The following is a 23,613-nucleotide window of genomic DNA, read 5'->3' as shown; positions in this document are numbered from 1 at the left end:
TTGCAGTGTCAAGAACACAGCTGCACATGTGACATGCGCGGCATCGAGGGCAGACGCGCACAAACGCGGCTTATTATCTCTCCTGAAACCGTCCACCTTCGGGGGCGGGGGTGGAATTAGAAACATCGATTTTTCCCAGTGTTTTACACATTCCTGGTGCGGCGATGATGAACGTGATCTTTTCTGCACATTGTGCATGTGGAAACTGCAAATAGTTTCGATTCTCAGGGTGGGAGGTGGGTCGGGGGTTGGGGTGGGGAGGTGCCAAGCAGTTTGAGACGGCTCTTGATGTTACATCAGCACTTAAGTGTTGGATCATGGCTCACATGTCAGAAGCGCTTCGGCGCGGCACACGTCGGCAGCGTCACATGCGTTTGACACATGTCACCTAAAAAAGTTTTTTGAGGAATCCGTAGCATCGGACTCATGAAACCAGCCGCTCTTTGTTTTCTCCGTCTCAGTGAGTAGATCTCGACAGACAACTTAAATAAACTCCTTTTCCTGTGAGGTCACGGTTCAATCTTTACGCAATAAATTTTGAAATATGAATGACGGCTCTCCCTCTTCCGGTGAAGAAAGCTGTTGCGTCAGCACTTCAAATGTGATTCATGCTGAACGCGTTTCCTACTGGTCTCTCAGCGAATTCTACCGCGGAAGTTGGATTTGAATGAAAGTCCGAACGGACCTGCTTTCACGTTCGTTTTCACCACCGCCATTGTCTACTGCTGGGCGGGGGCGGACTTCGCTATTGTGTGCACTGTCGAAGGGGGTGGTTTCAAACAATACTTTAAAATGGAGCTTATTGGTAGTTCCTCCGCTATTTGTTTACTCAAACTGCACTCTTTGTTTTTAAACCTCACTTCAGTTCTTCATTCAGCAAACCAGGAAACTGTCCCAGACAGTACGTATTTCGACACGGCATCGCCCTTTCTGCCCGCTAAAGCTGAACAGGGCTACCATCACGATTGGGGAAAATGTTACGTGAATGAAAAATGTTGTAATCAGATTGTCAAAAGGTTAAGTTGAATGAATGTTGATGTCATTGATTCAGGAAGTGCAAAAAATAGTTTACATGCACAATTTCAAAACAAGACAAAAATGGACATATCCAGAGCACACCTTGGTTCTCGTAGCAAGTGCTACCCTCTAAGACGGCTGCTAACTCTTTTTAGTTATATTATATCATGAAAATCGTGTGTGCATTTTTTAAAATCTGGTTCACTTTGACTCGGGGGGTGCTGATTTGATTTTGGAGGTCAAAGGTCACTGTTCCTTCATGTCTCTCCTGTTGTCGTGAACATAATCATTCAAGACGGATTGGAAATGAATACGTTCAAATTTGACAAATACGTTCACCTGGGCTTTGGAGCATTTTATAGATATTCACTACTTCAGCTCAAAGGTCAGGGTGGACGTGACTGTTTTTATGACAATCAGATGATCCAAATATGTTTCACATTTGGTTTAGTTCAGGTCTTTCAAAGTGAGTCTACGAGTCTGGGCTAACCAGAAAATAAACTGCAGCCGGTTTGAAGTCATAAATACCAGTTTGTGGTATCTGTAGTTGTTTCTGAAAGAGTGGAATTAACAGTTGCAAAAATAAATGGGTCTTAAAAGTTGCCATTTATGGCTTTATTTAGAGCAATTAAAATTTTGACACACAGCAGAGGGGCTCATGGAAGGCGGTGAAATAGAACCACCAAACATTTGCATTCTAGGAAATCCTCTTGTTTGCTTGCTGCTGATGATAAACACAAATGTTTTCTCAGGATGAGCAGTTACCAGCTCTAATTCTAGTCCACGTCCCACTTGAGAAAAGTATACACACATAAGCTAATGCTGATAAAGTACACACTTCATTCTTGTTCTCACAGTTTGCGGTCCGTATCTGCCCGGAGCTGTTTCCATAGAGTTAGGGACTCCAGACATGGTATGTTCACTTTAAGTAACGTCTCAGAGGCCATTCGAAAGCACTTCTTTGCTCCTTCTGTTTGTATAAATGTCCATGCATGTATACGGTGCACTGCTGTACAGTGTATTTGCAGCATCTGTGGAATGCGGAGTAGGTGGATTGAGAAAATCTGACGTCATTCAGGACGATAATTACATAGACCGAGTCCAGTGAAAACGATTCACAGAGGCCTGTGCACCACTGTTATTAAAAAGAAAGAAGAAAAGTTCTATGATGCTTTAAAATCGTAATTTAAAACTTCTGAGCCCAATATCTACTAATCATGGCTTCTATCAAACTACTCTCTTTGTTTTTATGACAATTTTAGCAAAAATGTTCTGTAAAGATACTTATATTAAGCCATTTTTTTGCAGATTTGTAATTTATAATCCACCTTGTGTGGTTAGCACCAATTTATTTTTATTTTTTTTTCCCCTGATCTGCCACTACCTTATAAGAGGTCCGGACCCCTGAGGTCATCTGGAGCAGATCTGCTTTCTGTCCCCCAGATGCAAAGCCAAACATGGAGAAGCAGTGTTCAGTTTTGATGCTGCACATATCTGGAAGAAACTCGCTGGAAACTGAAGGTGCACTGCAACTCTTAACTTCCTTGAAATGAAGTTTGTGGACATTTTCATTCAATGCTGTCTTTGATTACATCAGATTTGAAAGATAGATTAATATCCTGTATCCTCGCCATTATTTTCTCATTTCTTATCTCTAACTGCGCCACAGTTTCACTCCTTTTTTGCAGATGTTTAAATCTAATCGACCTCGGTTTAGGATTTTTTTCTCTGCACTTTTTAATTTAGCGTTATTAACTCTTTTTTTCTTTGTGAAGCACGATGAATAACCTTGAAGGAAATATGCAGTATACATAAGCCTTGCCATAATACATACAGAATAAATTTAAATGTATTATAATGAATATCCATCTAATATTTATCGCAATAGCTTATTTCTATCTTTTTCACATGTTGGTTTTTAGCTATTTCAATTGGATATGACATATAATTGTATTTCTTAATATCTTGCCATGACAAGTCTAGTCAAAAACACCAATGCAAGGGTCACTGAAAGGAGATACATTTCTAAATATACTGCTCAAAAAAATAAAGGACATTACATCAAAGTTGGATCAGCCTGGAGTTTGTTTTTACACTTTAATTTTGAGTGTGATTCCTAATCAGACCTCCATGGGTTGATACAATTGATTTCCATTGATCATTTTTGTGTGATTTTGTTGTCAGCACATTCAACTGTGTAAAGAGCAAAGTATTTCATAAGAATATTTCATTCATTTAGATCTAGGATGTGTTTTTTAAGTGTTCCCTTTATTTTTTTGAGCAGTGTATATTTCTAAAGGGGGTCTGAGTGCCCGAAGCCACTTTACTCAGATTAAATGATCCCACTTGGGTTAAATAATTTCTGTGGTTTATAAAAAGGTAATATGGAGATCAGTAAATTAAATGTACAGAAAATGTCTCTGTTGCGGGTATGTATTTATGATGTATAGAAGACTTTACAAGTCTTCATATACGGTATATAAGGCTCTGCCTCATTCCTCATTCAAGTACTCACAAGAAGGCTGCTATGCCATTTCCCTCATAAAATGTTGAGCTCATTAATATTAACGGCGTCTAAACAAACAAGCTTCTGCTCCTAACATATAAACCACACTGAGCCAATGGGATAAATGTTATTCTAAGCTGTCAGAATCCACCAATTACTCCAGTCAACCTCCTCTCGCTTGATAATCTCCCCCCAAACACTGTCTCCGCTGCTGATCTTTATCTGAGAATGATTAAGTTCACCTCAGTCAGATTAACCTTGTTTTTGTTCTCCTCAGAATATCTTGTTCTCTACACCGGGTCCATGTAGTGTTCCATCCTCATGAATGATTTCATCTTCACATTTCTTGACCAGCAACATCTAACACTGACTGACACACCCATAAATGGACTTTCGGACAGGCTGACCGGGGCTGGAGCCGCCGCTCTGCAAGCCTGAGCTTCAGACATCATGGAAACTCTTAAGAAAATGTCTTAAAAAACAACATGCAGAGTCACTCGACTTGCAGGTAGTTGTAAACGGTTCATAATCTGTCGCACATTGCGCTTCCCGAAAGTATGTGCTAATTGTCGTAGTCGGCCCGGGGCATCTACTTGCATTTGAGGTCGTGCTCGGGGAGCGACATCTGCAGCTGTGACCCGGTAGAGGAGGGAGGATTCTGCTTCTGGAATGTAATTAATCGAGACATAAAAGGTTAAAAGACCCTCCACAGAAAAATAGGGAAAAAACGGCAAAGAGCGAACCTTCGCTTGTTAATCTTCAACTTAATGGTGTCTTTTATTTGACATTTTCAACAATATTATTTTCTTTTTTTTTCAGTTTCATAATGCAAAACTTACAATGAACCTATACGACATGCAAGATAAGTGCTAAACATAGGAAATAAATTAAAACCGAGTCATGAGGGGGCAAAAAAGAATTCAGCGCCCTGAACGCTAAATATAAAAAAGCAAAATGATCCGAAGAAAAATAATCCAAGATTGTGCACATGGATTAAGATTTGTAATGTCAGATGTAATTATATGTGCAATGTGTGAGAATTGCAAAACAAAAAGAAAAAATATATGGAAAGATGTATCAATATAGAAATTTATTTTATTTTTTTACAAAAGGGATGGGAGGTGGCATCGATGTATGTGTCACTAAGAGGAAGAGGCACCAGGAGAAAAAAAGAACACATGGTTCTTTCATTTCTTGTTATATTAACTTTTGAACCGCTCCCTCCTTTTATATTTGTCTTTCACACAATAATCTGGAATTGATCTTCAACAGAGTAAAAACGTCTCGGTATTTTACAAGAAATTATAAGTTTTGGTCTTTGCTTTGGCAGATGAATTAAAGGAAGCCACATTTAGGGCTGTTTATGAGATATCTTTTGCCCCTTTTATGTAGAAAAACAACGTGTGAAGAATGTGGAGTTGTGACAGGAAGTCATGTGCTGCAACCTTCCTGTGTGACACACAGGATAATAATACAGATCATGTTCACAGTGATCTAGAGGCTATTCAAAATCCATCTTGATAGTAGAGTGACAGATTTAAAATGATTCATTCAAAGGTAAATATCCTGCGCTGAAAATACGACAAAAGTGAAAGGATAAAAACAACATTATGTTTCAAAACTAACAGTCCTCATGTTGCAGACTGTTTTATATCATAACACATATTTTAAGTTTTTGTCAGTAATAAATAGATGGGAGATTTTCTTTAATATTGTAATTTATTGATGGGAAGCCAGTTTTAAAAATTATGATGTTGTTATGCATGTATATAATTACATTTCATTCAAAGTATGCAACACATTTTTTTTCAGACAAACAAAATAAATCACTTCAAACACAATAATAATATTAGACACAGTGAAGAAGCTACGCCTGTAAAATAGATGGGCTAGAGAGAATAACATTTTACAATCAATTGTAGTGAAGTGGAAGCATACAATAATCGAAAATGTACCGAAAAAGACTGCCAGACCTAATAAACTGCAGTTCTGCTTTTGTGCACGTGAAACAGCATAAACCATTTTCCTGACATTGAGTACTGCCCCCTGTATGATTTGAATACAAGCAGGGCAAAATGGAGACATAAAAGCAATCAACAAGTTTCAGTATGTCGAAACATATTCCCATTAATCAGTTAAATGCCTCAATAGTAGCCAAAGGTTGCCACTCAAATGTTGTGTAATTATTAATAGTCCCCGTTGGACTGAACAGGGAGCCAATTACTTTAAATGTCAGACTCTTTGTGGTGCCTGCTGGCATCCACCCACTGCCACTCACGCTTACACGGAAATAGTCATCAGTGCAACTTTTACCCCTAAATAACACACAACACAGAGTCTAATGATATCCCGCCAGTCAGACTGTCATTAACTACCCATCTGATGAGCCATCTGCTGCAAAGCAGACCGCCCAGATCTGGTGTTTGTACGGCAGGTAGCCGGCAGGTACCTGGAGAGTTGGGTGAAAATGCTCCGAGAGCAGGGAGGAGTTTATCAGCTCCTTCCGTTTTTAGGTAAAGCTGCAGTCGTCCTGGAAGCCTTGTGGTGCAGTCTGCTGTATGTGTGCGTTTAAATTCCCCTGTGCAGTGTCTCCTGTTTCTCTAGAGATTGGGAAAGTGTGTCAACAAGCTTTATAAAGTAAATTGCCATGTTGTTTCCTCAGGCACATGTTACGTTAACTGAGTTCTGTTTGCAACACAATTGTGAGTTTGTTCCAAACTGAAATGATGTGGTTTTTTTTTCAGAGCAGTTTCTCATCTCAGTGAATAATTACAAAGGCCAGTCTAGTCACAAGAGCAGTTCTTTATGGAGTTTATTTCTGACTGCAATTTAGCTCAGAAATTATGTCTGTGAGACTATCAAGTGACTTCCTGAGCCGCTACCTCACATGATTTCATCATCTTGTCATCTCTTTCTGCTGAACGGTCCTCTAGACCCATGCCGTGTTGTGTCTTCCGACCGCCTCTGATTTGCTGTTCTCTTTAAAACAATCGGGACAGATCTCCGTGAAATAGCTGGTTACCACAAACCTGAAAACATAATTTTTAAGACCACGATCCTTGGAGCATGTTTCTGGGACCTTCTTTCTGTTTTCACGGCTACTGTTGCTTCGATGAAATGTGTTATCATAGCATTGATTCGCTGGATTTGCAATCAGATAAATCTGCTGACCTCTGTTTTATTTCAGTCTGCAGATCCTTCTGGCGCCCGTCCCGTTTCATATTTCCGATGGCTTCACCCTGCTGAGCCAGTCACAGCCATTTATGTCATGAGGGGCAAGTTTAATACAAGGCCTCGCTAATAACCACTGAGAAACCTAGATGGTCTGATGGTACACTCGCCATTGCCCGCGTGCACTTCTTTAAACATAAGTTAAAGAACCTGGATAATCAATTTACTTTAGAAGATTCACAAAATCCTGAACTTTGAAGAAAAAATAGTTTGAAGAGCTTCTGTTGCCATTTGGCAGAAGCGTGTGTTGTAGGATTCAAAGCAGTGAAATGGAAAACTATTTGGTCATCGGTCCGACCGAATGGTATCAACAGTCGTGATTGGAATATGGCAGCTATGGACACACACTGGAAATCCGAGAAAGACTTCTGTGCCAGACAATTAATTGTTTCTATTTTAGCCCAAATGGTGATGCTTTCCTGAACCCAACTGAGTACGAGTTGAAATTCAAGTAGCTCTTTTGTGAAGAGCCAGAAAGAAGCAGTTTCCATAATGCTTCATTTCGTCCGCATAGTCATTTTCAGTGGTTAATGGTCTCAGCTAATAGAGCTCTTTTACACCTTGCGATTTCAAAGTGCTTTACAGGCGCTAACCGGGCGGCCGGGAGCAACTTGGGGTTCGGTGTCTTGCCCAAGGACACTTTGGCATGTAGACAGGAGGAACCAATATCCGGACCGCCAACCTTCCAATGGATGGGAAGCCTGCTCTACCAGCTGAGCAACAGATGTTGCAGATGGGAATGTTGCCAATGGGAAGTGGCAACATTTATGCACAAAATTGATGTTGAATATTTTATTAATGCTATTAATGAAGTTGAGCCGGACTATTTTCATCCCAATCCATGATAACAACATCACAAAGCACTATAAGGGCACTCTGCAACAAAGGGCAACCATGCTGCAGGCTCTGACCGGCCCTTCATTAGGTTTGTCATGGGTAATTAGCATCACTAACAAAAAAACAAGATGGATAAGTAATTTAACATTATCCTCAGAAGGGAAATTTTATTATTGCTCTAGCCTATTTTTTCTTGTAAAAAGCTTTGAAAATAGCAACTTCAACCTGAAACGAAAAAAAAAATAAAATAAAACAACATACTTTTGCCCTGATGCATTTGGCAATTTTGTCATCCAGACTGTTTTGTTGTGAGTTGCTGTAGAAATGTCTGCTTTCTCTCCAATGGTGCTGAACTGAATGGCCAAAAATCACATTTTAAAAAAAGAAATGCAACAGCAACATCTCTTTCCAAAAATCGTGGCACGGTCACTTAGAGATAATCCACAGGCTTTATTGTCGGCATTTTTATGAGGAATAACTTTCTCTCCACAGGAAAGTTTCTGTTAAAAAGCTATTCAAAAAAGTCAGTGGATATTTCAGCATATCTGGGTCGTGACATCCAGAATAATCATATTTAAAAGGGTTTTTCAAATGGAATTTGGTTGTAATTTTTAATAGTTCGAAAAAATAGTAATACTCTTACTGTGAGAGTATACAATTGACATCCCAAGAGCTCCTGCATTTATTTTTTACCCACATTATTATTAATTCTATCTCAATATCATGAGTGTTGATTCGCCGTGGCGACCCCTGAAGGGAAAAGCCAAAAGAAAAAGACTAAGATCTCAAAATCACGAGTGTGTACGGATAATACAAATCTAATCTGCAATAATATACAGTACATAGTGCCCGAGTCATTTTTAAATGAGTGAACTCACTGATGTGTAAATCATCTATAGCAACAGGCCATAGTCCTAATTCAGCTTGTCAGGCCTTGATTAACAAGATATGTGACACGGGGATCAATACTTTCCCACTCCGCTGATGTGGCTACAATGAATGACGTCTCCTGCAATTGTTTAGTCTTCCAGTGTTTACTTCACAATATCACAAAGAAATTAAGCTACTATCTCAGGAAAACAGTGGTTCCTTATCTCAGGTTCTCAATAAAATTATGCCAATATGTGAGAAGGAATACAATTGTTATTCCAAGAAAGTATGTGAAGTGTAAAAATGCATGACTTTGGGCTTCCGTATTACAAACCAGTGCCCTAGTACGATTATGGCAACACTTGCCACACTAAATTATCTCATTCATTCGTGTTTTGCAACTAACCTGCTTGTGTGAGCAATTACTTTTCACAATAGGAAGCCAGAATCACTGGAGGTGCCTGTTGTGTCGTGAGTGTCTCTGGAAAAGGGGAATATGTTGAGCCATCTGCAATATAACGCTCGCACCATGCAGGAGACCACCTCCTCATCAAGGGTGCAGGTTGTATCTGAAAAACAAAAACACACTACAAGCAAACATGTAAATTGACGCAACATACTGTAGATGCAATGCTCAAGTCACATCTTGCATATTGTATCTTATGTTCCGTGTCCTAATCTTATGAGCTATTCAAGAGCTATCGCTTCTCTTATCCATCTCAGCTACAATTACAAAGATGGGAGATGTGGACGTTAAATAACAGAAATACCTCTCCTTTGTTTGCGCTCGTCTCTATGGCAACATTGACAAAGACACAGCAGCAGACAGCTGCAGCAAATTCAAGTGGTCTTGACTCCCACTTACCCCTTCTGCCATCCTTCTGTCTGTGCTTTTTCACATCAGGGACAACTCCAGTCCAGATAGACGATCCAGATGTGTCTTATCCATCACTGACAAATTCAAAATGAAGTCCAGAGGTGACACCGGTGGATTCCTTCAGCATAGTGCAGTACATTTGTGCAGGCTCTCAATCAAAGTTGTTTGTCTGGTCAGTTTACAGTTATGTGACTTGTACCTGTTAACTACCACTATCATAGCATATTATAAAATGATCAATATGCAATATTCATGTATAGTTCACCTAAACATGCTCCTTTGCATTAGTAGCCTCTCTTTTCGATTAGTTTGCTTCACTTGGCAGAGGTAAGGCGTTCCACATGTTCACAATTAGGCATTGAATTTGGTTTCTGATTTGTTCACCAAATATGGACTCTCAATAAGTTTTTGATGCAAAAGAGGTGTCCACTACCGACTGCGAATTCCTTTCTGGCTGTTTAACTACCTCATGTGCTATCTGGTGAAATCCTAGACATGACAAAGAAATCCATAAATGGACACATGTAAAGTGTTATATAATATGTATAGTAGGATACAGTTTAGCTGTACACGGTAAGAATGTTCTCTGTGAGCAGTCAGAGATAACCCGGCATCAAGTCATTCACAAGCAGCTACTTGTAATAGTAACAACAGTTGTACAAGCCAGAAGAGATCTCGGGTTCTCCTTAGTCATTGTAATTATGTGGTACAAGAAAACACAAGAAAAGCTAGTGGCGTCAGTAAAAACTTCCAAGTCCATTTAAAGTTCTTCTATATAATGAACAGCATGAAAGACTAAATGGCAAATTGAGACATGTATCTCTAAATGTCTTTGTCGAGATCACAGTTTTCCCTCAGTAGATGTTGTAAGTCATTTTATTTTGCCAAATGGCAATTTGTCAGGTTTTAAAAAATTCACCCAGTGTTTACCGAAGAATTCAGCGACAAGTAATCTCAAAATCTCAAAGAAAGTATCTCAATAATTCACTGATGATGATCTAAAAAAACAACCGAAAATGAAATCAAGCCAACTGAAAATGACACGATATTTCTCAATATGACTTTAACAGTCTCACAAATAGGAACTTCTTACTTCTTATATTTTAGATTTTAAGTTTAATTGTTCAGAGGGCTGCATTTTTTTCAACTTTTTAATCAAAGTGAAACTGTAACCATGCTGAGGACAAGCTATAATTTTTTAAATAATGTTTGTATGATATACCTACCTTGCAGCTATCATAATGCATATTGATACAGATGAAGTGGTGTGTGAAAATATTCATTTTTTCATATTTACCCTCGCCCTCTGCAACATTTTTATTCGTTTGAAAAGTAGCGAGTTAAGCAACAATCGATGTACAACAAAACAAACTGTGTTCAAACAGCATTCTGCTATGTCTTCTCAAGCAATGCAAAGATAGTCCTGCCACCAGTGTGCAGCTCAGCCTTTTCTGTGATCTCAGTGAGGAGAAATTCCCCAATGGTGACACATTTTTATATCAGAATAGTTGAGTCACATACATAGAGAGTAACCAAGTCATAGCTGGAGCTCTCTTGTCCTGTTGATTGATTATTGTAGCAGAAAACTATCTAATTTAAGGGGAAACAGCTTGGATTCATTCTGCATGATGGAGGTCAAGCACATTTTTCTTGTTTAATTTTGACACCCTGCCAAAAAGGGACAAGTGCAGCCAGGAAAAGGAGAAGCATGAGGGAAGGGATGAAAATGTCTGAATAGACTAGAAAAAGGGAGACTGAAATAGTGTAAAGAGGGTGTAACCTTAATCCCAGAGTAATGAATTCAGAAAGAGAAAAAAAAAATCAGTGAAACGCATACCCAGTCCATCCGGTTCTTATTTTTTTTATGTCACAAGTAAAATATGTTGGTGATAGGCAAACAAAGTAAAAGCCCCACTATGTGAATAAACTCTGTGAGGTTACTCTTTGACACCATGGAGTGGTGTCATACATAAATGAAGGGTGTGGTTATTTGGTTTGCTTTATGCCGAAAGATTAGTCATCATGAGTCATGTCAATCGCTTCTCTTTTCTTGCGGCGAATCATTCTTCTACTCAGCAATCCTATTTTTCAGGTAATGTGTGTATTTCTGCACAGGCACATATTTTTATGCCGAGCATCACTTAAATCCTCAGTGCCTTGCAGAATCCTGCATGTTTATCTATGATGCAAGCCAACACATGTCGAACCACCCTACAAGAGTAAAGCTATTGAACGGACAAAAGTAGTCTTGTTGGTGTGGATTTAGTTACTGTCAGCCCAACTCTGGGTTCGGTCCAACTACCCCGCAGCAAACACAAAGCTTTGTCTTGTCAAATAACAATGAACACGCATTGTTCGGGCAAGGTGACAAGTCTACCAAGACAGGTGCGACTGGTCTTTTTCATTCATAAAATACTGCAAATATCCCACACTGGCAAAAGTGAACGATGTGTTTAATGCACCACAATGAGAAGTTTTAATGCAAGATGATGTGAATTAGCACACCAGACTAATTTAATTCTTTTAAAGTTATATGCCATTGAAGTGCACCGCCCCCGTGTGGTCACAGCAGGAACAACAGGGAGACAGTGTGTGTGTGTGTGTGTGTGGAAGGACATGCTTACAAAAGTGTGATTCGTGTGTGGAGTAGTGATGGGGGAGAGACTAAGACGTTCACGCACGTACACATGCACACAGATGGTGAAAAAAAGTGGAGGAGAGAGATAGAAATGGGAATGTGGGTTCCAGTCGGCCTATATCTGTCTCCCAACTCCCACATGCAGACTATCTTGTCTGGGGCGCAACGGTGACCCACATCCTCGCTTCACCGCCACCCCCGTAAGCATCACATTACGTCAGATTCTGTAATGGCCCACGCTAGTACATCTGTGTAAATTTCATAGCAGACACATGGAAACGGGGGCTTAAGTGTCGAAATTTCGCATTGCGTGGCTGCATGGCAAAATGTGTGGACACTTCCTGACGATGTCGAAATGCCTCATTTTATTCCATCTGGGGAGTCAGCGTCTCACCGAGGCTGCACTCATTTATTGTTAATTGGGGGTGTTTACGTCTAAAAGTAATTGTGCACTATCGAGTGGATACACTCTTATTTCCTTTGATTCTCATTTGATATTGTACATTTTGGAATTAAAAGTAGCCGAATTCTTTTTTCATCACATTAACTCGATTCTAACGTTTATTATCGCAATACTCTCGCCACGACCACCCCTTTCGAAATATGGTATGTCCCACTCCCTGCCGTTAGCCGTTGTTGTACCCCTATGCTACTGAACGGATTTGTCGTGATACAAACTAGCCACACATTGGCATCAAAGCCGCCAAAAGATGCTCCTTCACGGGATTAAAACAATAAACCAAACAACGGGAAGTCTGGAAAAACTTTGCACAAGTGTAGCCAAACTTTAATAGACTTAAAAACCCAAATCACTTCCCCCAACAGTTTCGAGTGTGTTAGCATTGTTTTATAGCACTACTATTGCATTTGGTTACCTCTTTTTCGTCTACTCCTGGAGCAGTCCAGTCTGATGAATTCACCAAAAAAAGACGGAGATGATGATGTGCCCGTTAAAGACTCGGTAAAATACGGCGAGCTGGTCATTTTGGGGTAAGTCTCTTTAAACCTTAAACCATAATAATCAAAATTGTGTGGGAAGGGGAAACGCTCCAGACAAATTAAAAATGTAACAGCTCAGTAAATCTACAGACGACGTGGGAGTAAATCCGCTGCTCCAATAGAACGTTATTGCTTTTGCCGTGTTGTAGAATTTACGCACAATTTTCTTAAGCTAATTTTTTTCCCCATGTATTGTACTCTGCCTCCATCCAGCACAATGTAGTCAGCCTTACAAACTAACTTTGTGTGGAATTAAAACACGTTAGCTCCTTAGCTATACGGTATTGTTGTTTCAGCATTGTGTTTGCCATAGCTATAATACACTAGGCTACCTGTAATACAACGCTAGCCACTTTCATCAATGGTTGTAGGAGGGAGGGGGTGAATGCTGGATTGCTCTGCTTGAAAATCACAATGATGTCATACTATGTTAGACAGCTAAAAGTAGCACAAGGATGGTCTCGTAGTCTTAAAAGCACACGCATCTCTTTGGCATGATTGAATAATAAGCCATCAGTATCTCTTAAATATAACTTCGGAATAAAATGTCGCAGCCAGATGACCATCCGTGGCAGGGGATGGGAGGGGGGGGGTGAAGCCACACACACACACACACACACACACACACACACACACATATGCACACAAGGCAGGATGTGCTGATGACAACCACCAGCTTCCACAGTATTTCCACCACTGCAGCTCCACACTGTGAAAGGTCTGCAGGGACCACAAAATGCCACAACACACACACACACACACACACACATACACACGTACACACATGCACAGTCATCTCCCAAGCTTTCACAGGCCTCCCCCTTGCCCCACAGAGCTTCCTGTGTATGCCAAAGATAACTGACCTAATGGCCTATCTCTTCCCCTCTGGCTGAACATGGAGTGGGGAAGCTGTAGCTGGCCTGCATCTGAATACTGATGAGTCCCCCTCATCGTCATCTCACAGTTTGAACAGAGAGCTCCTTTACATTTTCGGATCAGAGGGAAGAGGTTATAAACACCTGTCCTGAAGTTTCTGAAGTCCAGTGTACATATGACAATGTCCCCACTGGTTTTGATTTGGAATTTGCACATGACAAAACTATGTTTATTTGGTAAGAGTTGTGGAATATTACTTATGTATGTGCTTGTTTTCTGGATGTTTTATATTGAAACCTGTAGTTAAGTAAGAGTGTGGGTCAACAATATTCTGAATATTTTTGATATTAATAACAATTTTAAATTGTAAATATAACAGTATGCATAAAATAATTTTCTCCAGTTTTTTGAAATTTCTTTCAGATCCTAGGCAATATCCTGCTGATTTTAAGGCAATTTCAGGCAGTGTTTATTCTTTTCTTTGCTTTGCTCTGTTTTTTTTTTTTCCTGAAATTTCAAGCTGTTTTCTAATTTATCTTTTGGTGGGATTTTTTTTTGAGTAGTAAAACTTGAAACATCATGTGAGTTTGTCCAGCAATGTTTTTTTACAGTTAGAAAAATATCCAATACGCTAATGAAGAATCACTGCACAATATCAGTTTTTCGCGGCATAACATCATATTGCTTAATCTGTATTGTAATGAAATTAAGTATATGACATAGTTTCACGTAAAGTAGATATTGTAATAAACACAAATGAAAAAAGGGCTCCATGCCTTTCATTGTTACTCAGGTTGGTAAAATTGTCACAATTTAGTCATGACATGCAGCTGCACTCAGTCACAAATTTTATAGGTGAATTTGGCTTTAGATCCCCGTAAGAACAGTCTGTTCTTACTCTTCCCTGTACCCAATAGGGCAACTGTGGTCTGAATTTGCATCTCTCAGCCGTGATGATCACTCGCCTGGTGTGGTCAATTCTTGCTTTGTTGCAGGCCATGTGATCTTTGCAGAGGCTATCTGCCACTGCTCATTACCTTAGTTAGCCTCAATACAATGCATGCGCAGTTGTTTCCAAACTCAGCTCTCTCTAGTCTCATGACCTGTTCCCATCTTTGCCGACACCCTCTTGTCCCCTCTATTTATCTCTTCCACCCTTATTATCTCGCTATTCACACCATGTGTCCGTCACATCGCAGTGTTTCACTCAGTCACCGACCGACAGTGTTTTGCTGAGTGCGGAATTTCGGGGAAGCGGGCCTTCTTGATGACTTGGCCTCAACGAAAATAAACCCCGTGTCGAGGGGCAGAAGGAGTGAATATTTCATACTGTGTTTTATGATGCTTGCACATGCGTAATGCAGACCATAACTGCCCAGTCAAGTTTTACCATGAGGATTCTGTTGTCCCTCCCCTCCGACCTGCTCTATTTCCCACTCTACATCTAGTCTACCCGTTGTTCAATTTAAGCAATTTAAGTGAATTTTAGGCTTTTTTTAAATAATACTTATTATGAATAAATATATTTTCAGCATTGATTTATTGTTTAAAATATGCCAAAAAAAAATCAAATACAAGCTAAAAGTCAGAAATGAACAATGAAAAATCTGTAAGTAATGACCCACAAGTAGAGAATTACATATAAATCCCCAAGATATGGAAAAAATAGGAGAGCATGAACAAAACAATCCAAACATGACATGAAACCAGCAAGAATCTACTTCAAAACCATCAAAATTTGAATTAAATATGAGCTGAAAAAGCAAAATAAAAATTAATGGAAACTTTTTGAGTAGTCTGAAATATTTTAGCATTTTTACAAAAGTCTTAGTAAACAAGTCAATCTGTGTTACATTTTAAATCACAACATTTTTTTTTTTTTTTAATTATAAATCACAGATGAATGATAATGGAAACATGTTTGTGTGTATACAAATACAGTATACGTATATATACAGTATACATATATCAATGCATTGCCTTGCTGTAGTAACAATTGCTTCACAGTTCTTTTTTGTTTCTGTACTGGTTGCTTTTTTCTTGTCTCTCAGGATTCTGTGTTCTTTGCCATCTCATCACAATCCCCATCTGCATTTTAACCAGCTCCCTTAGAAACCTTTCCTCTTTAGTCTTGTTTTGAAATCCAGTCTTTGCCATGTTAGAGTTCAATTTGAATTGCAGAGGCAGAGCTGTGGAGAAAGCATGACGCACTGAATCGTCATCTGTCCCTGCACTCTATATTTATAAGAGTATCTCAGGTTAATCTGGCTTCTTTAAAGGCACGTTTCAGTAACTCTCTCCGTGGACCTTACCTCACGTACACCACTGTAACCGGCAATATCTCTGCCTTTAGGGTAGAAATGAAATCAGTTTTTCCCCCAAGATTAAAGAAGGAATAGTTCATGCATTACAAAATTCATGATGTCAAGAAACTGCCCTCATATCCAAAATAAGCCACATAGAAAATTGACCTTAAATGGTGGCAAATACTAATTGCCATTCTGGAAATGTATGAAAGGTACATCTTGTCATATGCATTTTTTAAGACATCCCCTAAAATGTTTTTTTGATGCAGGTTGTCATTTATTTTTGTCCGTACCCTCCCAGCTGTTTCAGCAGTTGTATCTTATTAAGTTAGCGGTTTTGAAGCCATTATAAAATGCAATATTCAGCCACACATACAATCTTGGCACCTTTACAAGTGCGTAGATGAACTCCATGCTCTGCATTTAAAATTTGTTGTGGTTCTTTTTTATTTTATTGTTGCAAAGTTATTCATATGACTGGGATATATGTTTATAAAAATACAAATGAGCAAGGGTTTTTTTACAATTTGTAACTTGTGAAGTATTCCTTTTTTAAAGAACTCAGAAGCCATTTTCAGGTCATTCGTTATTCCTTTCTAAATAATTTCATGTCAGCTTTTTAGTAAATTACTACATTCATTTTATTTTTTAAGAATTATAATATATTTATTTGTACAACACAAATTGAAGAAAAACTTTTAAAAAGTCTTGCATTTATTTGAAAATAAATGAATTGGACATTTTCACTTGATTAATGAATTAATCAACTGTGTGACGGTTGTGTTTCTGGCTTGATGAGATATCTGATGACTCAGTCATACATGCGGGGCTCCATTTGACTGTCAGAGCAGTTTTATCTCCAGCCCACGCTGTGAGGCCACTGGCACACGTCAGATCAGAGCCAAACCAGATGCCCTCTGATCTTATCCAGTTTGAAAGCCAGTTAGAGGAAGATTTTTTTTTTTTTTAATTTTGTCCTTATAAAAGTCTTTTTTACCAGGCATTTTGAGAAAGACATTTTTTTCACGCACTGCTGATTAGTGAAGAGCTTAAAACCAGCACACCACCTTCTGCATGCACTAAAACCGTGAAAATGATCTTTTACTCAGCATCAAAAAAATTAGGCCAAAGTCTATTTTACATACCAGATAGAAGCTGCCATCATGCCATTTTAATCAGTGTAAAAACGGTGATCATCTTTTCAGGGGACAGTTTATTTTACATTTTAAAAACACTCAAAATTCAAGAATAACTAAATATCAATAATAATATTAAAATGGTTTTTTTTTTTCATTCATTAAAGTTTATACAGGACTGAGCAGTACATTGATATTAGAAACATGTGTCTCATATTTTTTTGAAAATCAATTATCACAAGGGCCATTTGACTGATCTTCATCCATCGCTAGATTATCATCAGTATAAAAAAAAATCTGAAAAAAATGCAATACTTTCTAATTTGAAATATAAAAAATGACCAGGTGACTGTTTTCCTAAAATGTATATTGTCTTTTTTTTATCGCAGGAAAATACACAAATACAATTTCAGCTAATCCCCTATAAAAAAAACAACTCCTAAATATTACTGCAAAACGTGCAAGGAATCAGTCATCAGTGACAAGAGGCTGACCAGGTTACTTACAAAAAATGTAGGAAAAAATATCAAGGGTGTCCTTTTTGAAAATTATTTGAAAATTATTATTACAAGGCCAGATCATTTATGCTGGCCTTTGGATGGAGGTTTCTACCCCGTGTGGATAGACCTCAACACAGCACAGCACAGACTTCATTTTGAATAACTGGAAACAAAAATTGCATCAAGATTATGATTTTCAAGTACTTTTCCAGTGTTGAGGCCTAGACAGGCAGAAAGGGAAACTTTGAAAGTACTCTGCAGACACACGAGACAACGTTGCTATGTGTAATTTAACACAGATAACTAATTATATGTTTTGACAACCATGTTGTTTATGTTGGCAGCTGTGTTGGATGTTAATGCAGCCGTTCAACATGCCAAGACAGTGCCACAAGCGTACCTAGGAAGTGTAAATGAATGATCATGTGACACTTCCTTTCTGGCATGTGGGGTCAAAGGATTATTCGTGAAAGTGATAAATTTCTTGTCTATAAGAAGATCGGCTTGTAATAGAAATGTATGCGTGTGGCTGCAGCCTGAGTGAACTTGCACAATCGCAGAGCACTGGATTTGGCTCAACAAATTGAATCAGTAAGGTTAGTTATTCCACCTGCTGCGACTAGTCAAAGTGTCTACTCTAAAAGTGGTCTATTGTCAATGTTGGGAAAAAATAAACTGCCTGAAAATGCTTATCGTTGCAAAACAGCAGATCAGGCCAGGCTTCCTCTACAGTCAGCGTGACCCTCAAGTGCATGTTGGGTGTTTGAGCTCAAGTGGGATTTGTCCTTTTCATTGAGGTTCAACAGTTTTTATATGAATCACAAGTGGCCCGTGAGCGTTTTTCTTTGCAGAAGAATCTATCACGGTTACAGCTGGGCAATACAATGGAAAAATAATCCCTAATTAAATACCCTGTATTTAAAAAAATATCTGTTTTAAGTGTGGAACATAATGTGCCAGATTTGAAACAATAATGAACTCACAGCATCTCCATCAGTGGGTCCTAAATTGTCTTTTGTTTCTAATTTTCTGATATTGTAATGGTCATTTTCTTGTCACTAATCACTGATACTTTTTAGATTTTTGGGAAACTACCTGCAGATTCTTTGTTAGTCCTGTGATGATTTTGTGTAGTGATTACCCAATTCTATGGGCGACCGCTTTTTTCCCAATGAGCTTAGCACCAGTCAAAAGTGAATTTGCTGACTGGAAATACGGATTTGAAATAAGCACAGTGAGTGACAAAATTATCAAACACTGTTCAAAAACAAGATATCTACCCCAAAAATGTATCAATATTTGCGATCTATAAATAATTCACTGTACAAAGCTTATGTTACATTGTGAATTTCAAGATGCAGTAAATGAAATGGAGTTCTCTTTCACTGTAGTTATTTGAGAGACTGGTATTTTGTTTGTAGACTTTGTTTTCATGTAAGGATAACCCCCTTTAACATGGAGGCTTTTAATTTAGTATTGACTTGATCCGTGTCTGGCTACCGTTCTGTTCCTGTAGAAAAGCTCGAAGGATTGGGTCTCGCGCTCATTTCATGCTTGCTTTGTTTGTCTCTCTCCAGGTACAATGGCTCTCTTCCAAGTGGGGACAGGGGCCGCAGAAAGAGCCGCTTCGCTCTTTACCGAAGGGCCAAGGCCAACGGCGTCAAACCCAGCACTGTGCACATCCTCAACACACCACAAGACAGTAAGGTGGGTGTTTGTCTATTGTATGTTTTTTTCACTTTGTAACATTAGCTTCCTTCCTCTAACTCCTGCTGTCTTCCCTTAACATGTCAGAGGAAGAATGACTAAATATGAGGAATGGTGTGTGTGTGTTTGTGTGAGTGTGTGCGCTCGCGCGCGCATGCGTGCAGTGTTTTGCAAAAGAACTCTGGTAAGCTTGTCAAGTCTTACTCTACTGCTGCTCGCACACAATATCCAATTACATGACACCAAGACTGTGATTTTAGAAGATTCGATTGTAGTTTGAGTGTCATCATCCAGTCGATAGTTGCAGTGCCTAATGTTCCTTTTGTTGTTGCAGGCTGTTCACAGCAGGGGGCAGCACAGCATCTCTTTCACTCTGTCCCGCAACCAGACTGTCGTGGTGGAGTACTGCCATGACAACAACACAGATATGTTCCAGGTAGGAGAGCATCCATCACTGCAAGTCATGTCATTAGGGAAAATATATGATGCCCATGATGTTATTTAAAAGGTTTTGTACAGTCAGGACCATCAGCAAATATCCCTTAATATTGAATTCAGTTTCGTTCAACGACTTCCAATATTTGGTGCATTTTTTTCGTTCCGAGTTTATTTTCTGCGAAAGAGAAACTATTCAATTACGTCACTTGGGTATGCAGTCATTTGCAAGACTTGCTTATTTTTTCCTCTTTTGGTTCAAAGAGCTGTGTGAAGCTAGTGGGGGGGGGGGGCTTTCAACTATGACAATGGTTATTTTAGTCCTGAATCTCACCTTGATCGCTTTCATTTTGATGAGTGAGTTCAATAATGGAAGCTATTTACAGCATGCTTTTGCCATCTTTTGCCTGCAGATCGGACGCTCCACAGAAAGTCCCATTGACTTCGTGGTGACAGACACATCGGGAGGAGGGAAGGAGGGGGAAGACCCCTCCATTGCTCCCAGCACTATATCACGTTTTGCTTGCAGGGTGGTTTGTGAGCGTAGCCCTCCCTACACTGCGCGCATCTACGCTGCAGGCTTTGACTCCTCCAAAAATATCTTCCTCGGGGTGCGTAGACTGCAGATGTCAACATCCATCATTTAATTTCATCAATTAGATTAGTGGGAACGGACGTGCACGGCAAATACTTCAAAAAGCAAGCAGACCTAATTAACAAGCTTCTGCTGTTCGCCTTTGTTATGTCTCCTCAGTAGGGATCTAACATAATCATGCTTGTATCATAAAGAACAAGACATTATCAACAGTATTACGGTGGAAGCCATAGGTTCGTTTTGCATATGTAAGAAAAGAGGATTAAGAGAATAGGATTAGATGGAGGCAGATGATTTCAGGCGACCCCTGAAGAGAAGAGCCGAATGGAAAAGGAGAAAACAATATTCAAATGCCTCTTTCATTCGTTAAAGATACCTGATAACTTTGAAATGAACTGGAACTTTAAGCCAAATTTCACACTATTTTCTATACATTCGTATTTGTTTGTATTTTGAGTCAGACAATTTATTTATGAAAATGTCCGCACAGGAGAAAGCTACCAAATGGAAAAACCCAGATGGGCACATGGATGGCCTGACCACCAATGGAGTGCTGGTCATGCACCCCGAGGGGTTCCCAGAGGACCCCAAGCAGGGCTTGTGGAGGGAGATCTCCGTTTGTGGTGACGTCTATGCCCTACGGGAGACGCGATCTGGACCCAGCCGGGGTAAACTTGTAAGTCTCAAAATAGAGCTTGGACAATCCTTGTTTGAATGGATGAAGTGAATGTCGGGCTAAGTAATTTTACCACCTTCATACAGCATTTCAGCTGATAATCTCTGTGTCTGTGCCCACGATCTACAGGCAGAGGGAGAAAGCAGCGCACTACGGGATGGCTCGTTGGTTGACCTGTGTGGTGCAACCCTGCTGTGGCGCACAGGTGAGGGCCTCCTGCGTGCTCCCACCCTGCGTCATTTGGAAGCCCTTCGCCAGGAGCTCAATGCGTCTCGGCCCCAGTGCCCTGTAGGCCTCAGCACTCTGGCCTTCCCCAGCCTGCCGCGCAGTCACAGGTGAGGCCGAACCCCGTGCTATCCACCTATTAATATCTAGGATTTTGACGTAATGAAAACTTTTAACTTGCATCTATTTCTGGCACAACAGTAAAAATGTCCTCCCGGTGAACACAATACCTGACCCATTTCTGTCATTTCTTTCTGTTTCCCGTCAAATGATTTCCTTCACCTCAAATGTTTGTCCCTTCTCTGTAACTTCTGGGACTGTTAGTCTTCTGTTCTCTGTAGTTCTTCTGTGCTGGAAAATTATTCAGTCTTGTGACTTAATACAGAAAGTATAAAATTATTAGCATCACAACATTATCACCTGTCTCTGTGCAGTCACTGTTTACTAGTCCTTTCCACTGGCATGTTATTTCCTTTATTAAATCATCATATGTAATTACTCTCAATCTGAACACTGAATAAAGAAACCAAAACAACAACAAACAAAGATACAGCGAAGAGGAGGGACAATTGGGTTATTCAGAAAGGCTTTGATAAATACTCAATCTCGAGGGGTTAATTATCGCCAGTCCTTTGCGTGTTTGCCAATAAAATTAAAGTTGTATATTAAGTTTCTTGTCAGACCTTTTGCATTAAGGAATAATAAAACTCTGTATGATACGTTGTCCTCAATACAAAACAATCCTAACAAACCCTGTTTTACGCTAATTTATCTTGAAGTCCTCCTATCAAAAACACATTTTCAACTTCACTCCAGAAGTAAATCTGTAATAGAAGGAAATGATACAGTACAGGCGCAGTCAATTGTTCCTATGCCACTATACATTGTTTAAAAAGGTAATTTCTTTAATTGTGAGGACACTGTGGTGGCAAATGTTATTAGTTAGTCCAATAAGAAATTCATATTAAATGAAGAAACACTTTCTCCTGTCGTGTCTTGTCAGCCTGGAGGAGCGACAGCCCTGGGTCTACCTGGCGTGCGGTCATGTACACGGACGCCATGACTGGGGCCAGAGGTCTGAAGGAGAGGATGATCCAGGAGAGGGCGAGGGCTCCACAACTCGCAGAGAATGTCCCCTGTGCAGGAGCGTGGGCCCCTACGTGCCTCTGTGGTTGGGATGCGAGCCCGCCGTGTACGTGGACGCCGGCGCTCCGACCCACGCTTTTGTGCCATGCGGCCACGTCTGCTCAGAAAGGACTGCCAGGTACTGGGCCGAGACCCCGCTGCCCCACGGCACGCACGCCTTCAGGCCCGTCTGCCCATTCTGCTCCACTGCCCTCAGCTCTCCCGGCTGGACACGGCTCATCTTTCAGGGCCCCATTGACTAGCCGCCACAACACGACCACTATCACAGTCACACAAAGAGAAGCATTCATGGCACACAGTTTGAACAGTGTTGAAAGGTAATCCCTGAGTGAACAACATTGTTCGACATGATACGACTGAATGCGGCTCGATGCTGATGATTCCCTCCCTTGTTTCTCCCTTCGGTGCTTTTGGATTGGTTGAGGATCTGGGTGAAAGGTCAAGTGACGAAACATGACAGATTGATCAACTCGGTCATGCTAACAGGATTTCCTCCAAACTCAGTGTAGTTACATTAAGTATAGCTGAGTTCTCTGTCTGCTGCTTTTTATTCCAACCAGAGTCTGATATATCATACATTGTATTGTGGTCGGTGCCAAATTGCAACTGTAACAGTAATTTGAGTTGACAAAAAGGTTTTACAACTGTGAGGGATAGTGCAGTAACGGTAGCCATATTTATGAGTTGATTTTATGCCAGCAATGTAGTTACTGTAATAACAACCTCAATGTATCGAGCACTTTACACATTATATTTTCAATCATTTTAAAAAATAAATAATAGGCACACAAAATTAAATTCAAATCAAATACTGCTGAGAAAAAAGATGAAATTAAGGGAAGTTGGACCAGATTAAACAGTATACCGTTGAGCAGGGGAAGCAGTGATTTGTACACCACAAGCATCTTCCCATTGTTTTCATAATTCAAGGAAAGCAGTAAAGGCTCATATTGGTTCCCTTGTTGCCTTTAGACTGGAAATTACAACCGTAAGCTGCCCAAGGTGGAATTGTATTCCTTAGCAGGTAAGCCTAGCA

At 39.8% G+C, this 23,613-nt stretch overlaps 1 protein-coding gene and 1 long non-coding RNA gene across 2 annotated transcripts; both read left to right on the top strand.

Annotated features, from left to right (window-relative positions):
- Positions 1–335: 335 nt before the first annotated feature.
- LOC147222595 (uncharacterized) lies at positions 336–5,228 on the top strand. Its single transcript, XR_015107681.1, has 4 exons — positions 336–460; positions 1,875–1,930; positions 2,410–2,538; positions 3,801–5,228. It is a non-coding gene; the product is annotated as an uncharacterized LOC147222595 (long non-coding RNA).
- A 7,402-nt stretch (positions 5,229–12,630) lies between these two features.
- Positions 12,631–23,402, top strand: LOC147222594 (E3 ubiquitin-protein ligase pellino homolog 2). The gene is made up of 7 exons (XM_086166691.1): positions 12,631–12,966; positions 19,371–19,500; positions 19,835–19,936; positions 20,349–20,546; positions 21,021–21,206; positions 21,336–21,541; positions 22,435–23,402. The coding sequence occupies exons 1-7, from the start codon at positions 12,887–12,889 to the stop codon at positions 22,817–22,819; spliced, it is 1,287 nt and encodes a 428-aa protein (XP_086022817.1). The 5' UTR covers positions 12,631–12,886; the 3' UTR covers positions 22,820–23,402.
- The last annotated feature ends 211 nt before the right edge of the window (positions 23,403–23,613 follow it).

Source organism: Fistularia commersonii, chromosome 20 (genome assembly GCF_037954325.1).
Source record: "Fistularia commersonii isolate RoL2024-O1a breed Wild chromosome 20, RoL_Fcom_v1.0, whole genome shotgun sequence".
Taxonomy (NCBI): Eukaryota; Metazoa; Chordata; class Actinopteri; order Syngnathiformes; family Fistulariidae; genus Fistularia; species Fistularia commersonii.
This window is presented reverse-complemented; position numbering and strand designations above follow the sequence as displayed.

Coding starts and splice junctions, on each gene's coding strand:
- LOC147222594 (XM_086166691.1), top strand. CDS start 12,887: ATGAATTCACCAAAAAAAGACGGAGATGATGATGTGCCCGTTAAAGAC. Junction 19,501..19,834: donor ACACACCACAAGACAGTAAG/GTGGGTGTTTGT, acceptor TTGTTGTTGCAG/GCTGTTCACAGCAGGGGGCA. Junction 20,547..21,020: donor CCAAAAATATCTTCCTCGGG/GTGCGTAGACTG, acceptor ATGTCCGCACAG/GAGAAAGCTACCAAATGGAA.